Below are 25,040 nucleotides of genomic sequence, written 5' to 3'. Positions count from 1 at the left end.
GTTCCAATAGCTTTTCCCTGGAAATGACCTTTCTGCATCACCAAATATCAGGGTCTGAGCAGGCCCTGAGCTTTTCTTTTCTGACTCTCCCTTTTAAGCCTCACTCATTGCAGAAGGCATTCCACTTAGTCCACTACAGATGTAATCAACCACAGATGAAATTCACATGCTGATGATTTAAGTCTCCAGCAACAGAACAAGTGGGCGACATCACCTGGCTGGGTTGACGCCTGAAGCTAACTACTAAATACATATGTTTCATGTCATTCATGCCTCCTGCCATTCATTTTGGTAGTTTTTTGCATGTATTTGGCCTGTGAGGACACTCAGTTTAGGATTGGAAAAGATGGTACTTTTGGGCCAAAGAGATTCCATTTTCCACTACCAACTGTAAGGAGTCTAAATGCCTGCTGAGATAACAGTTCTATCAGCAAAGGAAACCATGGTGTGGCATCCAGCACACAGCACTGGCAGGTCTGGTTCCCTAGTAAATTAAATGTAAATGCCATAGGTTTATTTGAAACACCAAAACCTTTAGGATTGAAAGATAGAGGAAGACACGACTTGTTGCTGCAATACACAAAAGTTTATTTTAGACATTTTTTCTTTTCTGAAGGCAAAATATAATAGAACTGAACATAAATGAATTTTGTACAACAAAAACAGCCTTTTATATGGAACAGACAGTCTATGAACGTTTTTAAATCTCGGAATGGCTTCCCTTTTTCAAAGTCATGCTTTCTTGCAGTCTACAAGGAGTTGGCACAGAAGAGATGGTGGCAGCCAGCTGGGTGAGGTGAGTGGAAGGACAGTGGGCTCCTCTCAGATCCGTGTTAGCTGGTGCCACAAACTAGATGGGAGGATGCTTTCTACTTTCTCCATGACAAAGTTTAAGGGGGCAAACAAAGTGCTGAGGAACTGCAAGGAAATCAGAAAGAAAAAGAAGTCAGCAGGAATCTTGGGCAAGACTATAAAACAGACAACTCCCACCCATCTGCACGCACCACGTTTTAAGTCTCTGTTATTAAAATTTCTGAAGGCATACAATTTCATATTTATGTTTACAGGAAGCACAGATTGATTATCAAACCTGCATTCCAGTCCCTCAGCTGTGTTAGATAAAGGGGAAGTGTCTGCTGACAGCCCCCCTGTCTCCTCTGACAGCTGACCCACAGCTGTGAGGTCGTCCACCTAGTCTGCAGGCTCTACTGGCTGCCCATGCAGACGACCAGTGTGGCAGAAGGTTGAAAAAATTGTGACAGTTTAGACTACTTGTTCTCCGAGATGAGTGAAGAACTCAGCTTAAATGAAAAGGCAATGTTTTAAAAAGTCAAGTCTGTTATATGGCTGTGTGCTGTCTTAGGGTCCTATTGTCTTTCAAACACCTGTTCAGCCTGAATTTATTTAATTGGCCTTATCAGCAGTGCTCTCATGGGAGCCTGCGGGGGGCAGTCAACTGGCTCTTCCATGGAGGGCATGTCCTTGTCGAAGAGGTGGACCTTTGTGGGCTTCTGTGTTTGGCTATTAAACTCCTTCCTGCTTTTCAGGTAGAGAACAATGCTCATTAGCTGTGCCTTTTAAGAAAACCAAGTGACTGGTCTGAGACTTGTTGAACACCATCTCAAATCCATTCCGACTATGTTCTTGTAAAGAATCAGCCTCATTCCACAAACCATCCAGCATCTGGCAGAAGAGGTACCCTAACGCAGACAGGGGAGAGAGGGCATTTGGGTGATTTCCTTCCCCTTTGTCTGTTCATGACCAAGGTATCTTCTCACTAGGGTTCAACATCTGGTTCCTGTATTGGGAGCTCTTTGTCCTATTCCCTTGCCCATAGGCACGGCATTGACAAATAATTTCCCATAGCAATGGAGCGCGGATGTGAGTACATATTCAGAGGGTGAACCTGGTTCTGAGGTCAAGCAAATTTAGTAAAAAGTCCACTTAATGACGTTAAGCGGGCCCCTTTACTAGTCCTATGTTGTATGGATTGTAGGTCTTTAAAGAGGTGTGAGGCAAGTTTTCCAAATTCACATGACCTCAGAATCTTTCGTCCTTTTTTTTTAAGGATCATCACAAGTGCTGGGGAGGGGGGAGGGACACAAACCTCAAGAGAACATAAGAAGATATGGAATCCTTTTCCATTTTGGGTCTTTTACACCAATTAAACATATTTACTTAGTAAGTCCCCTAAGTGCTGGGTGAGATATAAAAGAGTCCAGGACAAAAGTCCCACTGTTGAGATGCTCAAAGCCCAGTGGGAGAGGTCACCACTAAGAAATGTATGCAGTAAAGTAACAATACCAGTTAGTCTGTGATGGGAATGAGGACAGAAGCTCAAACAACCACCAGGAGGGTTTTGAAAAGGGAAAGGTTCCATTTTGTTGAAAGTATCAGGGAAAAAATTTTTTAAACACAGTAACTGAAATAGATCCCAAGATATCAAAAGATAGAGATGGGATAAGGACGGTAAGGAGGAAAAATACAAGGAGGGTGGGCACTCTGCACAGTTACCAGCTAGAACAAAAATGGGAAAGCAAGTGGTACAACCAGAAGATGGTAAATAGTTTAGTTTAACTGAAATAGAGGCAGAGTTCAGAAGTGACGGGGGGACGCTGGGGAGGGCCCGGAAGGACATGCTGGATTGGCAGTTAAGAAACAGGCAGCTTGTTAGTGCTCGGGCAAAGATGGAGCGGTTCTCTTTCCTCCTGATTGTTAGATATATAGCTATTTTCTCTTAACATTCTGAAATTATCCTTGTTGAGAGAAAGAACCAAAGGCCAAAGGTTCTGTGGACTTCTTGTGCACTGGGGAAGCTCATCCCACAGGATGGACTGCCGACCCTTTTCAGACTGGTCTGGGTACCACCCCTGAACGCGGTAGGAAGGCCCTGTGGGCGCTGGGCCACGGGGTGAGTCATTATTGCTCAAGCTACCTATGAAAGAACTTGTAAGACCCTTGTTGTCAGAGCCTAATATGGAGCAAGTTTGCTGACTGCATTTACCCAAGATGAGAAAATAATAAAATCAAATAATTGCAATTAAGTGTGTATGTGGGGGGAGAGAGACAGGGATCCAGAGCAGATATCAGGGTATCAGGGACTGTCAAAACTCCATTAAACACAGCATTTACTTATAATACTCAACTCCATAAAGAGGAGTTAAGTACTTAAGTGGTCTAGATAAACCAAGGATTCTGATAGGTGTTGGAAGATGAGGTTCAATAAACAAGGTGATATTGCTGGTGAAGTTATCGTATCCTAAATATTTTGAACAAAAACAGATTTAGAGCTGCTGGAGTTGTGACCGAGTGGGGACGTGGAGTTAGATGAAAGGCATCACTCAGGCTGTACTTTGACCAATTTCACACACTAAAATGTGGGAGTATCAGGGCGTCTCAACTTGGGGTGCAGAATGGATGGAGATATTGTTACAATGTCTGTTCAAACCACAGACTTTTATTTATTTGTTTGCTTTATTTGGGCACTGACTGGTGAATAAAAATAACAAAAGCAAGGCCTCTGAAAATCCAGGGGAGCACTTCACCCTGTTTGATGTCTGCAGTTGTCCTTGCTTCCCTGAAGTGCACTGCCCTTCTCATCCACGCTCCCCAAGTGAATTAAGCCTCAACGCTTCCATGAATGCAATGAATTACTTCTTTCTCACATCCGTAATCTACAATCCTTGGGAGAATTTAGAAAAGAGTCCCTCAAATCTTCTCACAGAGGGCTTCACTTGCAGAACCCTGGCTTAGATGTGCTCCTTTTCACTAAGTTGCCCCTCACCTTAGCACCCTATATCCTCCTTCCCACCTCACACCCACAAGGTAAAAGCAGACTGTGCATGAGGCATCAGAAGCTGCTAAGCACTTTCATTTAGTAACTAGACAAAGGTCACTGGCTTTCATTAGGAGCTATTTTTAAAATTCTGCAGGCGCACATCTTTCTTAGGATGCCCATCTGTGTTTCTTTGCATGATTTAAAATCAGTCAATACTTTTTGCCAGAGACTCAACCAATGCACGAAGAGAAACAGCAGTTTTACTTGTAGACTTAAGGGGAAATTTATTGCCTGAAAAGTTAAGTCTGCATGATTAACACCCGACAACCCTGAAACAGTTCATCTATCTCGATGTCTAAAACTTCTGTCCAAAGGACAGAGATACACCATCACATTTTTATCCCAAATGCACCATAACCTAATCAGCATCTTAGAGTGAGAAAAAGCAACTGAAATAATAAAAAAGAGAGTGACACCTCAATAGCCTGAGCCTCCTTTTCCAGAAACACTACTACTTAGAAGAAGGTCATGGCTCCCAACGTGCTTCATTAACATTAGAAACACCTCTGCTTATCTGAGTAAGTTCCAGGTGCCCTATTGCAGTCAGGCAATTGACATTTCACTGTAATCAATATCAGATTTCAAAAAGAGGCTGGAGCCTATAAGTGAAGATGAGAGTCAGAAGTCAGGGGGGCTCAAGCTCAGGGAAGGGGCAAGGCCAGAGGAGTAGAGACAGGATCCTTGAAAGCAGAAAGGGTCAGAATGCTGACCTTCCCACGTTCTGTGCGGGCTGGTTTTGGAATGATAACTTATTTATATGAGCAACCTTATCTTGGTAACCAAACCTTCAAGGAGGAATTAGTCCTAAATTGTTAAGGCAGATTAGATTGGAGAGTGGGCTAGAGTGGGTAGAAGGGAAGAGAATCTGAAGCCTTCTCATTTTATTATTTTCCAGTTGCTCACACTTCACTGTGGGTTTCCCTCCTGGCTGCATTTCAACATGTAAACACACTAGTTCCCAAACCGCACACAGCCGGGGGAGATGGCAGTACAATCTCTCTGAATCTACTAAAAGTCATTATCCCAGGGACATTCTCAAGCCAGGGCTCAGAAGATCATTTTCTCAAGCTGCAAGTGGTTGCACGCAGCCTATAGGGCGGTTGTGATAAACTTCTGGGGGCTTCATAAGGGGCCTCATGAAATGACAAGGGGGGAAATGTGGAGAAGACTCTCGGGACAGGTTGGGGGGGAGGAGGGAGATGGGGCTTGTCTCATTCAGGCCATCCATCTTCCTTCCCCATGAAGTCTCTCCAGACGTTTTGGAAACTGCTAAACCTCAATGAAAGACAAGATGAATGTGATCTCCCAGACTGAAGTTTAAAAGCAAACATCTAAGTTACATTTTTAATTTATGGGTAGGCTAACCAAACTACCACACCTTGGACCCTAAATGCATCTTTAATTTTCATTTAATGAATCATTTGATTCTAGACTCAAAACCAAAGCTTTGGAAATATTAAATGAGAGTGACCCCTCATCTGACATCTGTATGAGTACAACTCTCCAATATTACGGAGAAACAGTTGTATAGCCTGCCCAAAAGAACACCCAGGTGTAGTCTCTCTACCATTCCCCACACCTCCTAATCCCTCCCTAGGTAGTTGTTCAGGCAATTAGGCGTCTAAAGCTGTTTCATTTCTTTCAGTGGAGTGGTTCTCAACCTGGTCGCATGTCAGAGTCACCTGGGGAGTTTTGAAAATTCAGATGCCCATGGGGTATCCGAGACCAATTAAGTCATAGCCCCTGGGGCTGGGAGTGGGGTGGTACCCAAGTATCAGTATTTTTTTAAGCTCCCTAGATGATCCCAAGGTACAGCCAGGGTAGAACCACTGCTCTGCAGAAAGAGAGTCAAAGCTATTGTCTGACAGGTGTCAGCACACCATGTACCAACAAAATGGCTGCTCAACGGTTCAACTTGACTGAAACCAGTGTTCTTGGAAAGAAATACAGCTGGGTCCTTGAACCCACTCCTCAGAATCTGCTAGGGTACCTTGTTAAAAATACAGGTTCCTGGATGCTAAAACTTAAGATTCTGAATTTCTGGTGGCAGGGCCAGGTGAATTTTATGCACACTAGTGGCTGAGAATCTCTTCTGATCCAAAATTCCTACCAAGTGCTATTAGTTTAATAAAGAATACCTGACTAATGATATACTTTCACAAGTATACTTTAAAAGCTTTTTAGGACAGTAACATAAAAGGGGGAACAGTAATAGTCTAATATTGTAAATATATTCTTATTTAAAATTTTCTAAGTTGTATCTACACTGTTTTGGCAACTACTTTACTCAGAGGTTGAGTTAGAACAGAAAAAATAACAAAGAGGGCAGGTCCATAAATTAAAGAATATCCAAGCAGGTAAGTAGGGTAATACTGGGTTTAAAAGTTATGTCATATACAGAGGACTTAAGGAAATTTAAGATAGTAATTTCTACCTAGGGAAAAGAGAACATTTTAAGTTAGAGGTTAGAAGTGGATGTATTAGCTGTCTTAAGAATTTGCAAGAGGAAATAGGCTTGTTCTGTATAGATTCAGAAGACAGAATAGGATAAATCAGTGGAAATGAAAGGGAGACAGATTTTATCAGTATACTAAAGAGCATTAAGTTATCCAGAACTTATTCTGAGTGATTCAGAGTGGGCTTCAATGTTAAAGAGGTGAGCTCCCCATCACTGAAAGTATTCAAGAAGAGTTTAGATAAGCTCCATCAGGGATACTGTTGATGGCAATTGGTTCAAGTCCCCCTTTCAAATCTAAGCGTATAAAAGAAAAGAGGAAATGCTAAGCTGTATCTGATTTTTATACCAGTTCTTTCTGCAGAAACCACTACCATTTATTTATTTAATAATCATTTATTGAAACCTACTATATGCAAAGCACCGTGCAAAGCTTTGGGATACAGAGATGAGGAAGACACAAGTTCTGCTCTCAAGGAGCTCACATTCTAAAGCGGGGACAGACAAGTTTTCAACTTATTATAATACAATACAATAAATGTTTTAATATTGATATTCCTGGAATACTGTGGGATCAGAGGACAAACACAACTCAGCCTGAGAGAAAATTAAAGAAAGCTGAGTGTAAAAGAATGAAGTGATGTTAGTAAAGTGGACAAGTGGGGTTGGTGATGGTGAACAGCATGCCACACAGGGCAAACAGCACGTGCAAAGGCACTGAGGTATGCAAGGGCCAAGAGCATCTCAGAGATGGTGAAAAATTCACTATGGCCCAAGAGTAGTATCTGTACAAGAGCTAGAAGAGGAGAGGCTGAAGAGGCAAGCAAAGGCCAGGTCACAAAGGGCCTTGTATGCCATGCTAAAGAGCCAGGATTTTATCTTGAAGTTGATGGGAAACGATTTGAGAAATTCAAGCGGGGAAGTAACATGCTCAGATTTACAATTCAAAAAGATCAGTCTTTTGTCAGTTTGAAAGACTGGCAGAGGATAAGATTGAAAGCAAAGAGACCAGTTAAGATATTGCAGGAGTCCAGGCAAGAAATAACAAGGACCTAAACTAAGAGAGGCCATGAGGACAGAAAAGAGAGATGAATAACATTTACAGAAAGCCTAGATGCTTAGGAGGTTAGAATCAAGAGATTGTGAAGGCTAACACAGATCGGATGAGAGGAATGAGAAAGGAAGAGTTTGGGAATGCTGACGAGTTTCTCGCTTGAGTAACTGGGTGGATGGCAGTGCCACTGGTGGAGGTCAGGAATACGGGAGAAGGAGCGGTTGTGGTGGTGGGAGAAGAAGAGTGATGAGTTCAGTTTTGGAAATGTTGAGATTGAGGTGCCGATGGGATTTCCAGTTCATCTTCAACACGCATGAAAATACTCTTGCAATTCCAGTCCCTGAACTCTGCCGAGCAGAAAATGTCAATCATCTGGAAAGGGATTAAATCAACCCAGCCAAGTTAGAAATCATCCTTTCTGACTCCACTTGCCTTGAAATCTGAATGGAATTCCAGGGAAACAACTGATGCTCTTTTTTCTGGTTCCCTATAATTGAAACTCACATGTGGCAAAATCAATAAAGTTATCCTCAGTGCATGTGCACGTTTACACGGTCAGTTTTCAAGAGAACAATGGTTCTTGCCTGTCAATGTCGATGTTTTTCTTATTACAGCTACTCTGTACACCCCTTAGTGGATTTTCTATATTTCTAAATATCATGACTGTCTACTTCTTAATATTACAAGCCCTTCCACCCCTTCACTTTATTCCCCAAACAAGCCAAGGCTTTGTGGCCATTAAAACTTTTTTATTTAATCATCTTTGTTCTTAAAGAAAAGACCCATAATATCTAAAGATTAGAAATAATGTCATTCAATTTGTAGAAACTAAAATAATTTCCCATATATTTTTCATTTGCTAGGATTCTCTTAATTACTTATTTTATCCTTTTGGATCTGATGCATTTTCTGGAAACTGCTGAAAATTTTTTTTTGTGGAATGTTGCAAGGCATGCATTAAACAACATAAACATTTTTGCTTGACCTTCAACTCTTTGATTCCACTGATATTAAGGAAAATTACACAGTGAACAAAGGGTCAATACAGGCTCATATCCATTTGTAAATGACAAGGCCCAGTTTCTCTCATGCTACCTCTCTCGGCTTTCCCTGACCTTTTCCCTAAGGCTTCTCTTCTGACAAATACTCACAGCTTTTGCGAAGACCCCCATAAGTTCCGGGAACTGATGTGTCAGGAGGGCCAGCATAGCTGTGAAGGAACATAATCCAGCAGTAAAGAGAATAAAGAATGGAAGCTCCTTCTTTGGGTAAACTGAGACTTCATGGAAAGCTGTGGGAGAGACCAAAAGGTAAATATTAGGGCTAGAGTGAAATATAGTCTCAGGGAATTCCTATTTAGTGAATTAGACTGACTCTTCAGATATTTGGCTGAAGCCAAGAAATAGCACCTGAATGAACCACAACCAAACATATGACCCAGCCTTTGGCTTCCAATCTTCTTCTCCTAAGTCCATGTTCAAACTTCAGAATTCTATCTAGAGGCATCACAGGCTGTTTAGGAACATCACACGTTCATGGGCAGGGACAACAGCACCATCTGTGCCTTAATATACTGTATTCCTTTCTCAAAAACAAACACAAATATACAAAACTATTCAAATTATAAAACCCATGTTCAGAGTACAAAACCCAGAAAATCCAAAATAACATACTGAAAAAACAATCCTCTCTCTGCTCCCACTTTGCTATAATTCTTGAATCATTACCATGAGGCAATATTAGTTTATCTTATATTTTTTCCTGGTGCACTGTAAGTATGTCAAGGGAGGATGAAAGCCTTACAGACATTCTGCAAGAATCTCCCATATTGGTCTGTTCAATCTGCAAAGGTTGAGACAAAGCCACTAGGGTTATGTGGCACAATTAGAGGAGACCCCAATGATAAATATACCTCCAACAGTCACCGAAAGTCAACAGATAGATAGATGGATGCATACATACACACATACATACATACATGTTGGGGACTGAATCATGTCCCCTACAAAAGGCATGCTCAGGTCCCAATCCCTGGTCCTGTGGGTGTAGACCTACTGTAATCAGGGTCACTTAAAGATTTACTCAGTAAAGGTATGGCCTAACTGAATCAGATTGGGCTCTAATCTGAATTACTGGAGTCCTTTATAAACAGAATGGTAGTCTGACAGAAAGAGAGAAAGCCATGGGAAACAAGAAGCTGGAAGTCAATGGAATCGAGAAGAAAAAGGAGAAGATGCTGCCATGTGCCTTGTCATGTAACAGAAAAGCTAAGGATCACTAACAGCCAGCCAGCCTCAGAAAACCACAGTCTTTGGGGAGAAAGTATTGCCTTGTTGACACCTCAATTTTGGACTTCTAGCCTCAAAACTATGAGCAAATAAAAAGCCAATCCACTGTAAGGTATCTTTCTAGCAGCTGGGAAACTAAATCACTGATGAAAACTGAGGGTGGAAAGGCCTGGGGAGAGGCAAGGCACATACAAGCATGTAAACTGAATGAAGGAGAGTCAACCTTCTATAGGATTCAAACACAGGGTAGAAGGGGGTGCACTCAGGGCCTAATGTGGCCATAATCATACTCGTAACGTGCAGCAATCTATGGGCCTGATTTAAAACAACCAATTTTCTACTTATCCTCACCCTCAACACCCAAACCACTACTGGATCACTGTATTCAATTAAATAATGTGAGCCATATTTTTCCATTTAGAATTTACAAAGATTATTTCTAATCAGTTTCTTTTAAGAACTGTAATCTATTCTAATGTTCATCTATTTCCATTTAAGTTTAATTGGACCTAATTAAAACATTTCAAAATGTTGTACTATTCAAAAAATGGAAACTTTAACATGGGTTTCTCTGAAGGGGGAGTCAAAAGGTAAAGAACAGCCCATACAAAGGGCTTCTGAAATCACATCTAATGTAGTCTGAGGCACCAGACCTTTTTTCACAATAAAAGTTTGACAACCAGAACACATCATTGATATCTCCCAGTTCTCCAAGGAACAAATCTCACATTGGATCTGGCTACCAAGGAAACAAGTGAGGAACCTTCTGCTACTCAATCTGACCACAGCGATAAGTTTTGCACCCAGATTCCACAACGTGAAAATTTATGGCTGGCCCAATAATGCTGGCATTTTAAAGTTTACTATGCACTCGGGTTCACAGTTATACTATTCCTAAGGGCAAAGTATTCATATATGTTATAACTACAAGATATTGATATAAGTGAGATTGTTAAAAAGGAGGAGTGGCAGGAGAGAGGAAAGGACAGAGAGAATAGCCACAATTTGGAGCTTCTTACTTGAGGGAGGAAAATATGTCCTAAGTCACGGCCACACAAAGAGTTTGGACATGATCCTTATCACAGTATGATTTGACAATAACTATTTAGCTTAAAGAGTCAAAGTAATATTACAGTAACCAAAATAATGTTTTCCACATGTGGTATGGGCCATTAGCCTAGCTAGCTTGTAAGGTATAAAGGGCAGGGTTCTCCTTTTATGTTCCTTTATACAGTGCTGAGGCTCCATGTATCCTCTGCACATGTTAAACTAACTCACAGTGTGCAACCCACAAGACGTTCTTGGGAAATCCCTCTGGCTGACAGGAGTGCGTAATAGAGAGAGTGTGCCTGCCCTACCTCATAAACCCTCTGCTGGCAGTGATGTCAGTATCCTGGGGTGGCCCTCCCATCCATGCCTGACACATCTGCAGCTCCCTCTGAAGCCAGTGCTTCCTCTTCAAACTCCAGTCTGGGCAGACCACATCTGACCATCAGAAGAGCTCAGGCAGAACCCTCCACAATGGATCAGCCCAGTATCTCATCTGAATATAAGCTTAATAAACTAGCGGTCTCTGTGCTCAAACCAATCACATGATACCTTTTCACCTAAATTTCAGGCCATCAGGGTCTTTCTCTTTGACGAACTTGGAGAAATAGGAAGCCAAACTCACTCATGTAATTCACTTTAAATGCACATGCTATGAAATGAGAGTAGGGTTTGAGAGAATAATAATAATCATATTGGCTGGAGAGAGATACACAGAGTTGAAACTTACATGGAAGCAGCTCTCTGTCTGCTGTTTCTGTACAGATTGGGTAAGGATAAAATAGGTGTCCCTTTTCCAAGGGATAAGGGATCATCCGAAAAGCTGAAAAGGAGAGAGAATATGTTAGTGGTTCAATATATGTCTTATAGCTTCCCAACTTCAAAAAGGAATTTTGGGGTATTTTAATAATGGGGAACACTTCTACAAACAACTCAAAGAAAGGATGCAAGAACTACCCAACACTGAGTCATATGCATAAACTGTCAGAGATAACATTATGATATATTATTTACACATTAATCTCACACTGTATGTTCTGGGCAAACTTCACAAAGCTGGGGAAAGGGTGCAGGGCAGCAGAAAAGCCATCCATACCAATGCCCAGGGTTTCATCAGCTACAAAATATTATTAAAACATTATAAGAACTAATTCAACAGCTCAAGCAATGGTAATAAAGCAAACCTGAATGGAAATGCTTCTCTCAGAAACAATTTGGGATTGACTTGTTGAAACTTGTTACAGATGTAGAAATATGAAAGGTATTTTTATCATGTCTATTTTTAAAATATGCCTGAGTAGATTAGAATTCCAACCAAAATGGATAAAAACAAAAATCTAAAAATGTATGAATTGAGAGGTACTTCTACACTTTATGAAACTTTTAAACATCCAATATTATGTGGGAAAAATAAATATGGGGAGATTATTTGTACTTCGATGATGTCAGGCCACCTAAATTCTGCTTTTGCAGCTTCAGATAACATTTGGTCTCACAACTGAATCATGGCTTTCCAATCAATCTATCCTTTCGCATGTGTTACTCTCCCTGCTACAATGTCATCAGCATGTTAGTCTCACTGTTCCTATGAACTGTGCTCAAGGAGGTAATTTCTCCCCAACAGATGTCCTGTAACTACCGAATGCTACAGATTTAAAATATAAAAGCTACACCCACTACTGTGAATGTCAGATAATAATCCTTGCCCTCATGTGTGTCCATAAGAAATAGTAGCAACGTGCAACAATATTTTCAGTTTTAAATACTGTATGTAAAAGAATCTAGCTATGTCCTAAGCTGTATAATTAATTACCTAAGCTTTCTCAGATGCTGTCAATGTACATATTTATCTTTTGCATACTTATTTCCAACAGGAATCAGAAACAAAGAATGTTCTCCCTTACAAGAAATGACAAGGTTCCATTGTAACCAGTATCAGTGCACATATGGTATTTATTCTGGTGTCTGAATATTATTTAAAAGTAAAAACATTATGTATGTGATTCCAGCATTTGGAATGCAGTCAATCTACACTACAATGGTATCACTCTGAGGTTACAGCACATTGCCACGGAGAATATAAATCACTATAAACGCAGGATTAGAACAGAGCCAGTTTGCTGGCAGTTTGCTGAGGTAAAAATGTTATCAATTTTCCCCTCGTAACAGAAACCTCTTAAACAGAGATTAAAACATTTAAAACACCCAGACTAATTCTTTTCAAAAAGAAAGACTCACCCTAGTTCAAACTCTTCTTTCATGCAAACAAAGCTGACTTTTACCCACTAGCATGAACAGGAGAGGATCTCTGGGCACAGGTTGTTAACATATAAAGATCATTTGAAAGAACCAACATTTTTCTCAACAGAACTATACTTTCAAGAGGGGGAAAACAGCACAAAAACAAAACCAAAAAAAAAAAAACAAAACAAAACCTTTTAGTCCTTTTATAGGATATATGATAATCTGTTCTGAGAAGCATGAAATTTAAATGTAAACTGCAATATGGCAAGACACTATTACCATTTAAAACTAAAACTGATGGGTGCTAAGAAAGCATCCAAAAAATGTGGAAAAACCTTCGTGGAAGTCGTTTTTTTTGTTTGTTTTTTTTTTTAATCCAGATTCTCTGTGTGCAACAGAGCTGCTGTAATTAAGAATCTGTTCAGGTTTATATGATATAAATAAACTTTCAATTTTCAAAGTGGCTATAAATTTGGATGCCAAATTTTACTCAAAACTGAAGTCAGCTTGCACTTCAGGGAACAATTTTTAAAATGAAATATAAGACTGCAAGATCTTGAGAGTGTTCAACCATAGAAATCTAATGTATTGGTGTCTTTTCACTCAGATGCCAAAAGTTTTTTACTGCAGTTTTTGGCATGCATAGAGAATTTTGTGCATCAAGTTAGTCTTTTTCTTCTTCTAATATGTTCTTGTGTTTTGGGGGAGGGTAGAGACATATCACTTACAACTTAAAAATACACACACAACTTATTCTGCCCCCTGAACCCCAGGATTATAAGATGCCTACAATGCTCTTAAAATCTACATTTTTCTCACATCAATTGTTATTTACACTAAGTTCATTAAACATTATTAAGGTTTTGAGATCCACTAAACAAAAGCAAATAACATATCTGTTGGAAATACTGTCCTTTACCCATCCTGCTGTGCAGGGCTTGGCAAAGTGTCAGGTAAGTAGTGGAGGTCTGGAGAGAGCCAGGGTAGAGGCGCTGCATAACCCTGCCAGTCCCACCTCCCTAGATTCTGGTCCTTTTCACTGAAAAGACAGAACTGCTTCACAAGAGCTTCACAGCTTTAGTTGAACGCTCAGAAATTTTGCAAGTGCAAATATTAAGAAAACTCTGATACGGCACTGCAAATAGGAATGGAAAAAAGTCATTTGAACTAATCTACTTTATGAATGACTATAGATGTGCTAAAAATCTTTGCTAGAGGGAACACACACTTCAGAGGAATTAAAAGTATACATCTATTTGGTTAAAAGCAAATCAAATCAAAACAAAACAAAAGCTGCGATACTCAAGAGTTACTACATGGTATATGTAGGATATTTCTGCATTTTCCTTAGTGTGTTATCCCTCTCCTGCACTGATATCTGCTGTGTCTTATGTCAAAAATAACTGGGAACTAGTTAATGAATACATCAGGCCCTCTATGATGAAATCTGAGACATTACATTGTCGTCTTCTATTCCTGACCAGACAGCATTTCCTAAGCTCCATGCCTGTGAGTGCTCGCCACAGAACCTAGTGAAAGAACAGAACCAAAGAACAGACAGAAGGACGGATACATGAACAAGTCAATTCCCAATGTCCCCAATCACCTCTCATTACACCTACTATACAGACAAAAATAATATTTTTGTTGGTTCATGCTACCTTTTCAAAGAGGTTCTCAGAGAACTTTATACAGATAATTTATAATCAGAGAGAACCGAGTTTGAATCTAACTCTGCCTTTTATAGTCAATCATTTGATCAAAAGGCAAGTACCTCTGTTGCGCACCAAGAATACAAAAGATACACTGTCCCCGCACTCAAGGAGCTTACTGCTTGGTGTGGGAAATATATAACCCAACAATCATGAAAATAAGTATGAAAGTTCCATTGCAATGAGTGCCACTAAGGGGAAATTTGTGGTGCCATGCATATCTAAAAGTGGAGTAGTGAAGGTGACATCTGTAGGATGAGTAGGAGTTGACTAGGTTAACTGCTATATGACTTTGGGTGCGTCGTTTAATGTGTCCCAGTCTCCTCATCTGTAAAAATGAGAATATCATGTACTGTGCAAGGTTGTTAAAAAGGACTAAGTGCGAGAGTAGAAGGCAAAGCATTTAAATAGAGTGCTTGGCTGCTCGATAAATGTTAGTTTTCTTTTTACCATCCCTCTTTACTACACCTTAAGTTTCTACTTTCACAGGTCACACTCTAGCTTATAAATAAAAATGCTGCTTGCTTTTATACAATCAAAGCTGCAAAAATTAAAAGAGAAAATTATCATCAAAATGCAAATTTGACATTCTCCCTTTTGACTTCTCTATAGGTAACCTGCCATGAAGACAATCTGTCTATCATAAGGCATATGCAGACATCAAGAAAACTGACGTAAACACTGCACTCTGATCCACATTCTTCCACTATCTAGTGAGGCCATCTTGGGGAAATTGCTTTCTCGTGCTTAGATTAAATGATGTTACATTCTAATTCTGAAAAGAAATTCTAGAGCTCTAAAGCACATTCACTAACTTGATCACTCTCAACATTGATCTTCCTTCTATCATAGCACCATTGGTATCCACTCTATACAAGCACGCACACACACATACACACACACATCAACGTTCCTCCTAAAGCGTTCCGATGTCTTACTCATCTTGTCTGAACACAAAGCTGCCAAAAAGAGAGACTCAGTAAGTGTTTGTTGAATGACTGAATGAATGCACAATCAGGAAGAGAAAGAATTTTCCCAAGGCTAAATAAAGGAAAGGAGTAACCTGGCTCTATGAACAACAGATGGGGGTGGGGTGGGGGTAGGCATAGCACCATGTAATATCTGGAAACTGGGTTTTAGGATTAGTTAGCTATAAACAGGGACTTTGGCTGATTGGTTTCTAACAAGTTATAAAATTTTACCTTGGATTTATCCAAGGAAAAAATCTCTCTTTAGTTGTTCAAAACATGCCAGCCTTTGGAAGAAAGGACTGGTTAGAGGAAATGCCCCAAGGACCACATCTTACAGTGAGTTGCATTTGCCTTTAGGTTCAAAGAGAATAAATTATAATCAGAATCTCATCCTATGCTCCAACAATGGGCCATTTTCTCCTTTCAAAGGAAATACTCTGCTCAAGCTCCCCTAAAAACATCACCTTCAACTCTTATACATTATTTAATGAATTCTTTAGGGAAAAAAAATCTCCAAAAGGAAAATAAAGAGTCTTAGTCAGATGGAAAAAATGGAAACAAAGAAAGAAAGAAACTGATTTACCCCATGGCATTCTAGTCTTCTTATATAGAGAACTAGAAAATTAAATCTTAAAGTTCACTGTTGTGGTCAGCAGATGACCCTGTTTTATAAATTAAATATAGACAAAACGGGGCCTTGAAAAGGGCAAGGTTGGAGGGAGATTAAGCCACATCAGTATATAATACTGGTAAAACAGAAGATGCACCATGCAAGACAGAATGCCCTTGTAAATAAGACCCAGTTTAAAGGGATCCCTCATTCATATATGTTATTTTATTCAATTCATACTTGCGGTGGTATGTGCATGAGGATAACCAGAACCTACAGTGTTTAAAATGAGTATAATTCGGATAAGGTGACAGCTGTGTGTGTAATGAACTAAGCTACAGAACAGAAAGCATATTATAAAAATCTTGTAAATTAAAACTTTCCCCCTCTCTTGATTATCTTGACTTTGAGGAACATGTTGCGTAATTTCAGGGGCTGGGACAGTGATGAATCAAACATTTTGGAAACCTTTGAAATGCTGATGTATTTGTAGTTGAGAACTCAGTTACTATTTTTTTAAATCACCATATGTTTCAAACTCAATCTCTGCCATGCATCAGCTGGACTTTTAAGGTTTTATCAAAAATGTGAACTTTTTTTAGCCTGATTTGTGAGAAACTCACAAATTCCAAAGGATGACTAAAGCTCTAACATAATAAATGCATTATAAAGCAAAGCAAAATATACCTCCACCTCACCTCCCCAACAAAACTGAAGATATAAAAAAAAAGGAGAAACAAAACTCCAACAGACTGACTAAAAGAATAATCATTTTTTAACATGGAAACTAGAGAAATTAGGTGTGCTACTGTACTCCTCCCTACCTTCCCTTTCTAATTAAAAAAAAAGGAGATTGGAAGGGGGTTGGGAAGTGGTCTCAAATTTCAGAAAGAAAAGAAGGATTCAAATGAGAAAAATTTGAGCAAGAGGGGTGGAGATATCAAAAGGCACCACCAAGTGGTGAACTGGAGGAAGTGCAGCCTCCTCACTGAGGCACTCACCACAGCTTGACCTGTGGAGAGGAAGCTGCTCACTAACCACAGCTGCCCTCAGCAGCAACTGTTCTGAGATGCACAGACCTGAGACAGGGATGTGGCATTCAGTATCATCAGTGGTTCACGGTTTTCAAAAATTAGTAAGTAATGCTGCAACTGGCTGAGTCAGAATTCTAATCCAAGTCCTCTGGTTTAAAATCTAGGATTCTGATACCTCCATGTAATTTAGCTTAGAATGGACCCAAATCTAGAAGTGATTTTAAAGAATTGTGCAAAATTATCTGGGGTTGGGGTGGTAATTCTTTCTTCTAAATTCTGTGGCAGATTTACAACTTTGTCTTTAAGAAGGACCAAAGTTTATATGGAGTTTCATTTGTAAAGCTTTTTCAAAGATTATTTTTCTAAATATATACATGTAAATATATACGTACATATATGCTTGTAGGAAATATACATGCTTGTCATAAAAAAGATGATCTTGTAGAACATTTGAAAAATACAAATATGAAGGAAAAAAGAAATTACTAAAAATCTATAACTGGGTAATAGCCATTTAAAACAATTAAGTGTACTTATCGTCAATCTCTTCACTTTGTGTATACATAGAATTTATTTTCTTTCTTATACAATTAGGCTGATTCAATATTTAAAATGTTCAAAATTCAACCACAAGGTAAACTTTTACACAGATAGATGATCTCTGTTTATACTAGGAAGGGACCAGGTTCAGCAGTATACCCTAGCATGTAAGGAGTAATGCAAATTTGAATTGTTGGCTTCCAAGCAAATGTTTCAGAAATGAAAGCTCCTTTTATCCTTAATCTACTCAGTAGGGGCCCAAATGGCTGCTGTTATAGAATAAAAGCAGTGAAGAAAAAGCGAACTTGGGTTTATATCCTAGCACTGCCAATAGCAGCTACATGACCTTTAACATGTTACTAATCTCAATGAGCCTGTCTCCACTCGAAAATCTGAGATGGCCATTTCTGTCCTGCTTAACTCAGAACATGATTGGGTGGGCGGGGGTGGGGGCCGCAGTGGTAATGAAATGATGTCAGTGCCTACCCTCGGTTATACAAAAACTCTTCAAGGTCCTTGATATTCCCCAAAGCATTCAGTATATAGCAAGACCTCTCATGGTTCTTTGCTCTATGAATGAATGTCATGGCTCTCGTTTCTAAAAATTGAATAGCCATGGAATTGATTTCATGGCTTTTTCCCTCTTGCACTTGGGATGCATAATTTAATTGGCTGGAATCACAGTTACCTGACTTTCACAAACACTTCCCCATAGTGGTTCCTACTTATTGGTATGTAAGGATCAAATGCAGGATTTCCTTTTTCTATAGGCCCCTCACTGCCTTGATGTACTGTTTTATGTCTAAAAATTCACTTCCTCTTTTTATCCTAATAAAGCACTCTGCAAATCTAATTTGGGTTAAATTCCCTCAGTACTACCACCCTGCTTGGTTTTGCAGCTCCTCTAGGTCACTTCACATTTCTCTCAATCTCACTGCCTTCCCAGTAGATCCGTATCATGTCCCTACAGTTACCGGATATACAGGTAATTCATTTCCCAACAGAATTCCCAGTTACTCCTAAAACAATTTTTATTTTGTTATGATTATGCCATTCTTAATATGGTATCTCTACATTCCACCCCATCCCTAGCCACTCACTATTCTTTTTGCTCCTTTCTAAAGGGTTGAATTTGGATTGACCAGATCCTCCAATCGACGACCTTCTACTACTGTATATATATATATAGATTATCTCTATTTATATGTTCTTATTTTGTGAGCCAATTTATCCATCTAATATTTTACACAACTAACACTACGTGAAAACTCTCATGTTCAATTTGCTGTTTCTTTCTTATGCTTAATAAAAATTCCTTTGTCACTTCATGATAAAATATTCTACTTGCAACAATAAGCCCAAGCTTATTGAATCATCACATGCCCACATACATACCCTGAGTAAAGTATGCTGTTTTAATATACCCAGATACAGTTGCCAGTATTGATCAGCATACCTCGATGATATTATCATACTTGCAGAGGTCGGGGTCAAAGTATCAATCAAATCAACATCCCTCAAGTTATAAATAGTAAATTACATAAGTGGATACACAATTAATTAATTCTCTAAAGAAATACTTTTCACAACAACTAGCAAAAAAGTCTCAATCAACTTTGAGTCCCACCTCTATCACTTTATCTTTATTCCATCCCATTTTGTGTACACTCCCCTACCCTTTCCTGCATCAACTTGGAATTCTGCTGGGTTAGGGAAGTGCAGGAAAAGGGAAAAGCAGGTTATCCAAATGAAAATGGAAGCGGCAAAGATAAACAGTGAAATGTGTTAAAAAGACATTTGTTTATGAAAAGCTCAAAGTAGGGCTGAACTAGGAAAAACTTATCAGAAGACTCTAATATTTATTGTTTTGTTTCTCCGTGAGATAAAAAGAATCATGCTACATGCTGTACCTGTTTTGCTTAAATTAATGATAGAGTCTCAAGGTACATGTTGTCCAATAATCTGCAGTCTTAGTTTTTGTTCTTAATTTATATTCTCCCAAACAGTCCTATTGCTTAGCATTTCTTCACACAGTATCCTTTGCTTATAGTACTGCCCTAGATCTTCAAGATGTGGTGCAAATCTCATATGACCTATAAGGTTAACCATGATGACTGCTCCACCTGTGGACTCTCCCTTCTAAAAAAATTCAAAGGTTAAGAAGTTGCCACATGCTGCTGGCTGTTCTCCTAACTACATGAATTGTTCCTCTAGGACAAAGAACATGTTTCACCTGCCATTAGAGCTGCTTCTGCCTACACAGCCAAGAATGATGCTATCTATAAATAGCATGTATTCAGATTTATTTATCCCTCCATCTATCCAAAAGACATTTATCTATTCACAAATGAATGCTACATCTACCACTAAACCCTAAGGTCCAATGGCCACTGCTCTTGTTTTTGAAGCATAAATGCTGTTCCTTTGTATATGGCCAACCTAGATCTAGAGGAAGATAACTGTGGCTCTTTAGCCAATTCTCCCAGAAATGCAATCAAGAAGTATTAAGCAGAGCCTAGCATGAAGCCTAATCCCTTGCCTAAGAATGCTGAGAAGACAAGGGGCTGTCCCGATATCCAAGGAGGTTTTTCAAGGTGGTATAGTGTTGCTGTAACAGCATAGTCCTGGATTCAAACAGTCCATTTTGCCATTTTGAGCTGTAGAGATGGCATTCTAAAACAATACCCACCACCAATGGGGGAACTGGAAAGCCTAAGTGATTAACTGTCTCTCAGTGACACATTGCAGATAAGATGACCTATATATATATACATATATGCAAATATTCATTATTAGGAGAACTCAAGATAATAACAGTTTTGGTACCTTCTTATGCCTTCAAAAATATTTTCAAAGAAAGAAAATTACTTACTGCCTTCCCATGTACAATGTAAAAGATTTAAAGCCCCTTCCACCCTCTTCCAGTGCGCAAGATGAAAGAATGCATATGCTATTGCTTCACTGTCTCCTCTCTTCAGGATATGTTCTGGGGGTAGGATTAAGCTTTTCATTTCTAGTAGGTACTGAAATAAAAAAGGGAGGAGATAGATGCGTTAATACATAGCAATTTAGAATTCAATACTGAAAACAGAGAAGTTGATTTCCCTAAAGCCACTATTTATAAGCATTTCATCAAACCTGCAACCTCATAACTACACTTTAAGGCAATTACTAAAATATCCAGCAATCCAAAGTTTGCTGACAGATGTTTAGCCTTGCATTAGTTTCCTACAGTGAAGATCAGAAGTTTTCAGACTAAGATAATTTAACAAAAGAAATATACATAGAGTCCCAAAGAGCACAATGAGACACATGAGGACAATGAGAAGACACATAATTTCGTATAATTTTGTAACCAGAATGAAAATACATAAAACACACACCTGAAGGTTAAGAAGTGAAATGACTAAACCAACGGCATTAGACAAACTTGAGAGTGACTAGCTCTATTTTTAAAATTATTATTATTCTTTAAACAGGGTCCCACATAGATTCTCAGATTCTGGAGGCAGTAAGTATGGCACTCTGAGAGAGGAAGACCAAAGGGAGTGGAGCATCCAAAGCCTGAACTGCAATGTTTTTCTAGATCCTTTCCCAAACTGGAGGATTGGTTCTCAGCTTAAGCCTCTCTGTACCTATCTGCTACAACAGGAAATGGGAATACAGGCCAAGAATGAATATTCTTCTTGGGGGCTCAGAGAAAGCTATTTCTATTTTTAGTTTTTTATATTTATTATATAAAGGGGAGCAAAATCAGAAGGATTTTTTTTTTTGGGGGGAGGGTGGCATTTGTAAATGTGAAACTCTCTATGCTGGCTGACATTCTCCCTGTGCTCCATTCCTTATCTCTCCTCCCTGTTCTACTCCCAATTCTCATTCATGCACATACCATTACTACCACCCCCCACTCCAAAAACATGGTTTATAAAATAGAGATTAGCAGGCAATGGCGGGCTGTATCTAATTAAAATGGGGAGAGCTCAGCAAAAAAGTGCTATGAGAAGAGAAGTTCAAAATTTTTAACGTCAGAAATAATGGCATACGGAGTTATCTGCTGGCAGAAATTTACGAAAGAAGGTAAAGAGTGGAAGAATCTGTTATACAGAATGGAGATTAGGAAATAAATATAAGTTTTTCATGATCACCTCGCTGTGGATTTAAATGCTCTGGTCATAATCCAGTTGTCTTTAAGCTTTCTCTCCTGTTGGCACATTCAATGTCAGGGCACCCAGCCCAGCAGGAGTCAGAAGGACACCTTCTTGCATCTTTATCCAGCAACTCAACCTTTTCTTACTCTGGATCTGATATGTGAAGAAACCTCCAACCCTGTGGCCTCCAAGCAGGAAGAGTATGGGTTGAGCATAACGCCTGAGTGCTGCCGAGAACAGTGACAAGGCCATCCCACCTGAGAAGTGGGGTGGGACAGGAGGCACTCATGGAGGGCTTTCCACCTCCCCCTAGCCGGACCTACAAACAGTGTTTATTATTGTGATGGGCGTCCCTCAAGCATGAGTTCCAAAATAACATTTTATGCATTCACCTTTTTGGATTCTACAAGTTAAAGTTTTCCTCCCACATCTTCTTTTAAAACAATGCAGGACAAATATCTTTTGGGAAAAATAATGATACAGAGTTATCTAGTAATGCAACTAGCACTTATATATATATATATATATGAAGATTATCAACCGCAATATAAATATAAAAAGTGGATTGTATGCACAGAGATACCTGGCTATCCTCTTGTGATTTTGTTAGCTCAACAGAAGGACTTATAATGTACTTGACTTCTGCCCATGATGGTTTTAAAAGACCCCGAGGCTATGAGCCATGAGAAAGATATGTAATTTGTAAAGTGCTATGAAATGTATTAACTGTTTCAGAGTAAGAGAAGGAAGACCACTGGTTATCCTTTATCATCAACTGGAAAACAAATGAGAGAGGAAAATTTTCTTGCCTACTGAGAGCCCTAGAATAAGATTCTGCTTTCTGGGTTTCTAATAATTATTTACAGTTACGCTGACTATGAAATAGTCCATTTTAAAAGGATTTTTGTATGAACTTTGAAACTAAATATGAAAACAACTAGCTCATGTGCCCTAGGTATACAGAAATCTCTTCACAGACCCTAAGAATTGGATGGTGGCTGAAATAAAAATGTAAGTCATCATTCCTTTTATTTCTGTAATTAGAAAAGGCTTTCAAAATTGTTCCGTTAACCATCTGTGAGAGAACTCTTCTCATGGTCTAAAGAACCTTCAGGAATAGGGGCAACTAGGAGGAAGCAGGCCCTAGTATCACCCACAACTGTGGGTAGAGGCCAAAACAAACCAGGAGGGAGCAAGGCAAAGGAAACTTGGGGGAACTGTAGAAAATTACAACAAAATATCTGCGCGGTCCATAAGGTAGTCTCTACTGTGTCTATTTAAGTTTAATTTAGTTAAAATCAAATAAAATTTTAAATTCAGTTCTTCAGTCCCACGTTAGCTATATTTCAAGTACTCCAGATGCCATATGTGACTAATGATTACCATAATAGATTATGCAGAGAATACTTCTATTATCACAGAAAGTTCTATTGGAAAGCGTGGTTGCAGACAATGGTGTCCAATCTTCCAAGTAACTGGACCAATTTTTCACGTGGAACAATTTCAGCTGCCCATGATAAGAGTTATAAGTATCTACTGGTTAAAAACACACAATTTGACAAAAATCTACAATAAATACAGTGAAATAAAAGTTCATTTCAAAGCATTATTGGCCACCACAGCATCTACATATGTTTGAAAAATAGAAGTACATGTGTGTGGCAGATGGTTTACTCAGACTGTAGGCCAGTGGGGTAGGTGCATATGGCTTCAAGGACATCTTCTGCAGCCCCAAATGTGGCCCATGAGGTAATGATCTGTTTCTCCTCTGGGCTTCCTCTGATCTGTGTTTATATGCACTTTTTACACACCACCTTATACTAATTATCTGTGTGTCTTTCTTCCCAGTTGATAAGACTCAAAAGCATGAAATTTTCATCTATATCTTAAATACCTCTATTGTACCTCCTACCATGTTTTGCACATAAAGATTTTTAAAAAGTTGAATTAAATTGAAATCTTACTTCCTAATAAATCTTTCAGAATGAGTATCCCTGGTCTAGAAAGCAGCAATTCACCAAGGAAACTTAGTTGCCTTCTCATTTTATCTATATTATGGCAGAAATAGGTTGTCCATAAAGAAGATTTATACTTCTGTATAGTTCCAAACACAATTGTTGGCCTTAACCAAATGATTAAGGCTAATAATAACAATGTGTTATGTTTTGGGCCAGGCTTAAGATGGCTGGCAAGGCCAGTTCTCAACATGTGCAGCATTTAAATTGGAAAGGCATGGAGCAACATTTCACATCTTACTTGTCAAGAGAAAAATAAATGGAAAAGGGCAGATCCTATCCACAAATATGCAGAAATCAATTAGAATAACTGTAGCTTACAAATCAGAGAACACTTTGTCTGTCTGTAATAATTATTTGGCTTCTATTAGCTAAGCCAGCATTCTGCACTATCCTGCCTGCCATACTGCCTGTAACTTCCTTCCCAGAACCTCAAATCACACTGATCTTGAAGAACAGCTCTAAAGATTTCGGAAGCAATATTTCAAAATCTATTTGTGTCAGAATCTACCCCCCTATGCCCAACATAGGAGCATATAAAGCTAAAACACAAAAAGAGGAGCTAAAGGTGTCCTTAGATGTGAGTAGCACTTATCAGGGAGATATTTGTGCAGTGGCTGGCTCAGGAAAGCTGCAGAAGAGAGCTGGCCTGTCAGAGGTACTCCAGGTGACTGTTTAGGTCTCTTCTATTTGTTAAGATCTTACAATTCTATAATAATTTGAGTGAAAATGACCCCAATGTTATTCATTGTATAGGTATTAATGCCAAATAATTAATTCATACCCCCTTTTGGAATTCCAACACCAAAAATTGCTTAAGTCATATGACAACCATAGCCGAGGTACGGGAGTAAACAAAATGTGCAAGAAGGGGTTAATTAAATTATGGCACATTAAGAGGATGGCTATCAATTTGACTCTAAAAATCAGGTAGTGGAAGAATATTTACTAACTGGGAGATATGTTCATGATACATTGCTAAATGGAAAGAAGTAAGTCTACCATGAAATACACATAGTAGATTATGATTTTGGTAATGAAAATGTATATGTAGACAAAAAAAAAAAACCTCAACAAACGCAAA

General features: G+C 39.0%; 1 protein-coding gene across 10 annotated transcripts in view; it reads right to left on the bottom strand.

Annotated features, from left to right (window-relative positions):
• Positions 1-564: 564 nt before the first annotated feature.
• Positions 565-25,040, bottom strand: part of ST7 (suppression of tumorigenicity 7) — a 377,376-nt gene continuing 352,900 nt past the window's right edge. For 4 of the 10 annotated variants that reach the window (XM_077115865.1, XM_077116027.1, XM_077115442.1 and 1 more), the window contains 4 exons: positions 20,666-20,816; positions 11,413-11,505; positions 8,499-8,638; positions 565-918 (listed from right to left, as the gene is read on the bottom strand). In XM_077115865.1, coding sequence (XP_076971980.1) covers positions 823-918; positions 8,499-8,638; positions 11,413-11,505; positions 20,666-20,816 — 480 coding nt within the window. In that variant the 3' untranslated portion in view covers positions 565-822. Of the gene's footprint in view, positions 919-6,679; positions 7,720-8,498; positions 8,639-11,412; positions 11,506-20,665; positions 20,817-25,040 lie in introns of those variants that run through there. The other 6 variants (XM_077116182.1, XM_077115533.1, XM_077116117.1 and 3 more) reach the window with 3 other exon arrangements.

This window comes from Tamandua tetradactyla, chromosome 1, assembly GCF_023851605.1.
Source record: "Tamandua tetradactyla isolate mTamTet1 chromosome 1, mTamTet1.pri, whole genome shotgun sequence".
In the NCBI taxonomy this organism is placed as follows: Eukaryota; Metazoa; Chordata; class Mammalia; order Pilosa; family Myrmecophagidae; genus Tamandua; species Tamandua tetradactyla.
This window is presented reverse-complemented; position numbering and strand designations above follow the sequence as displayed.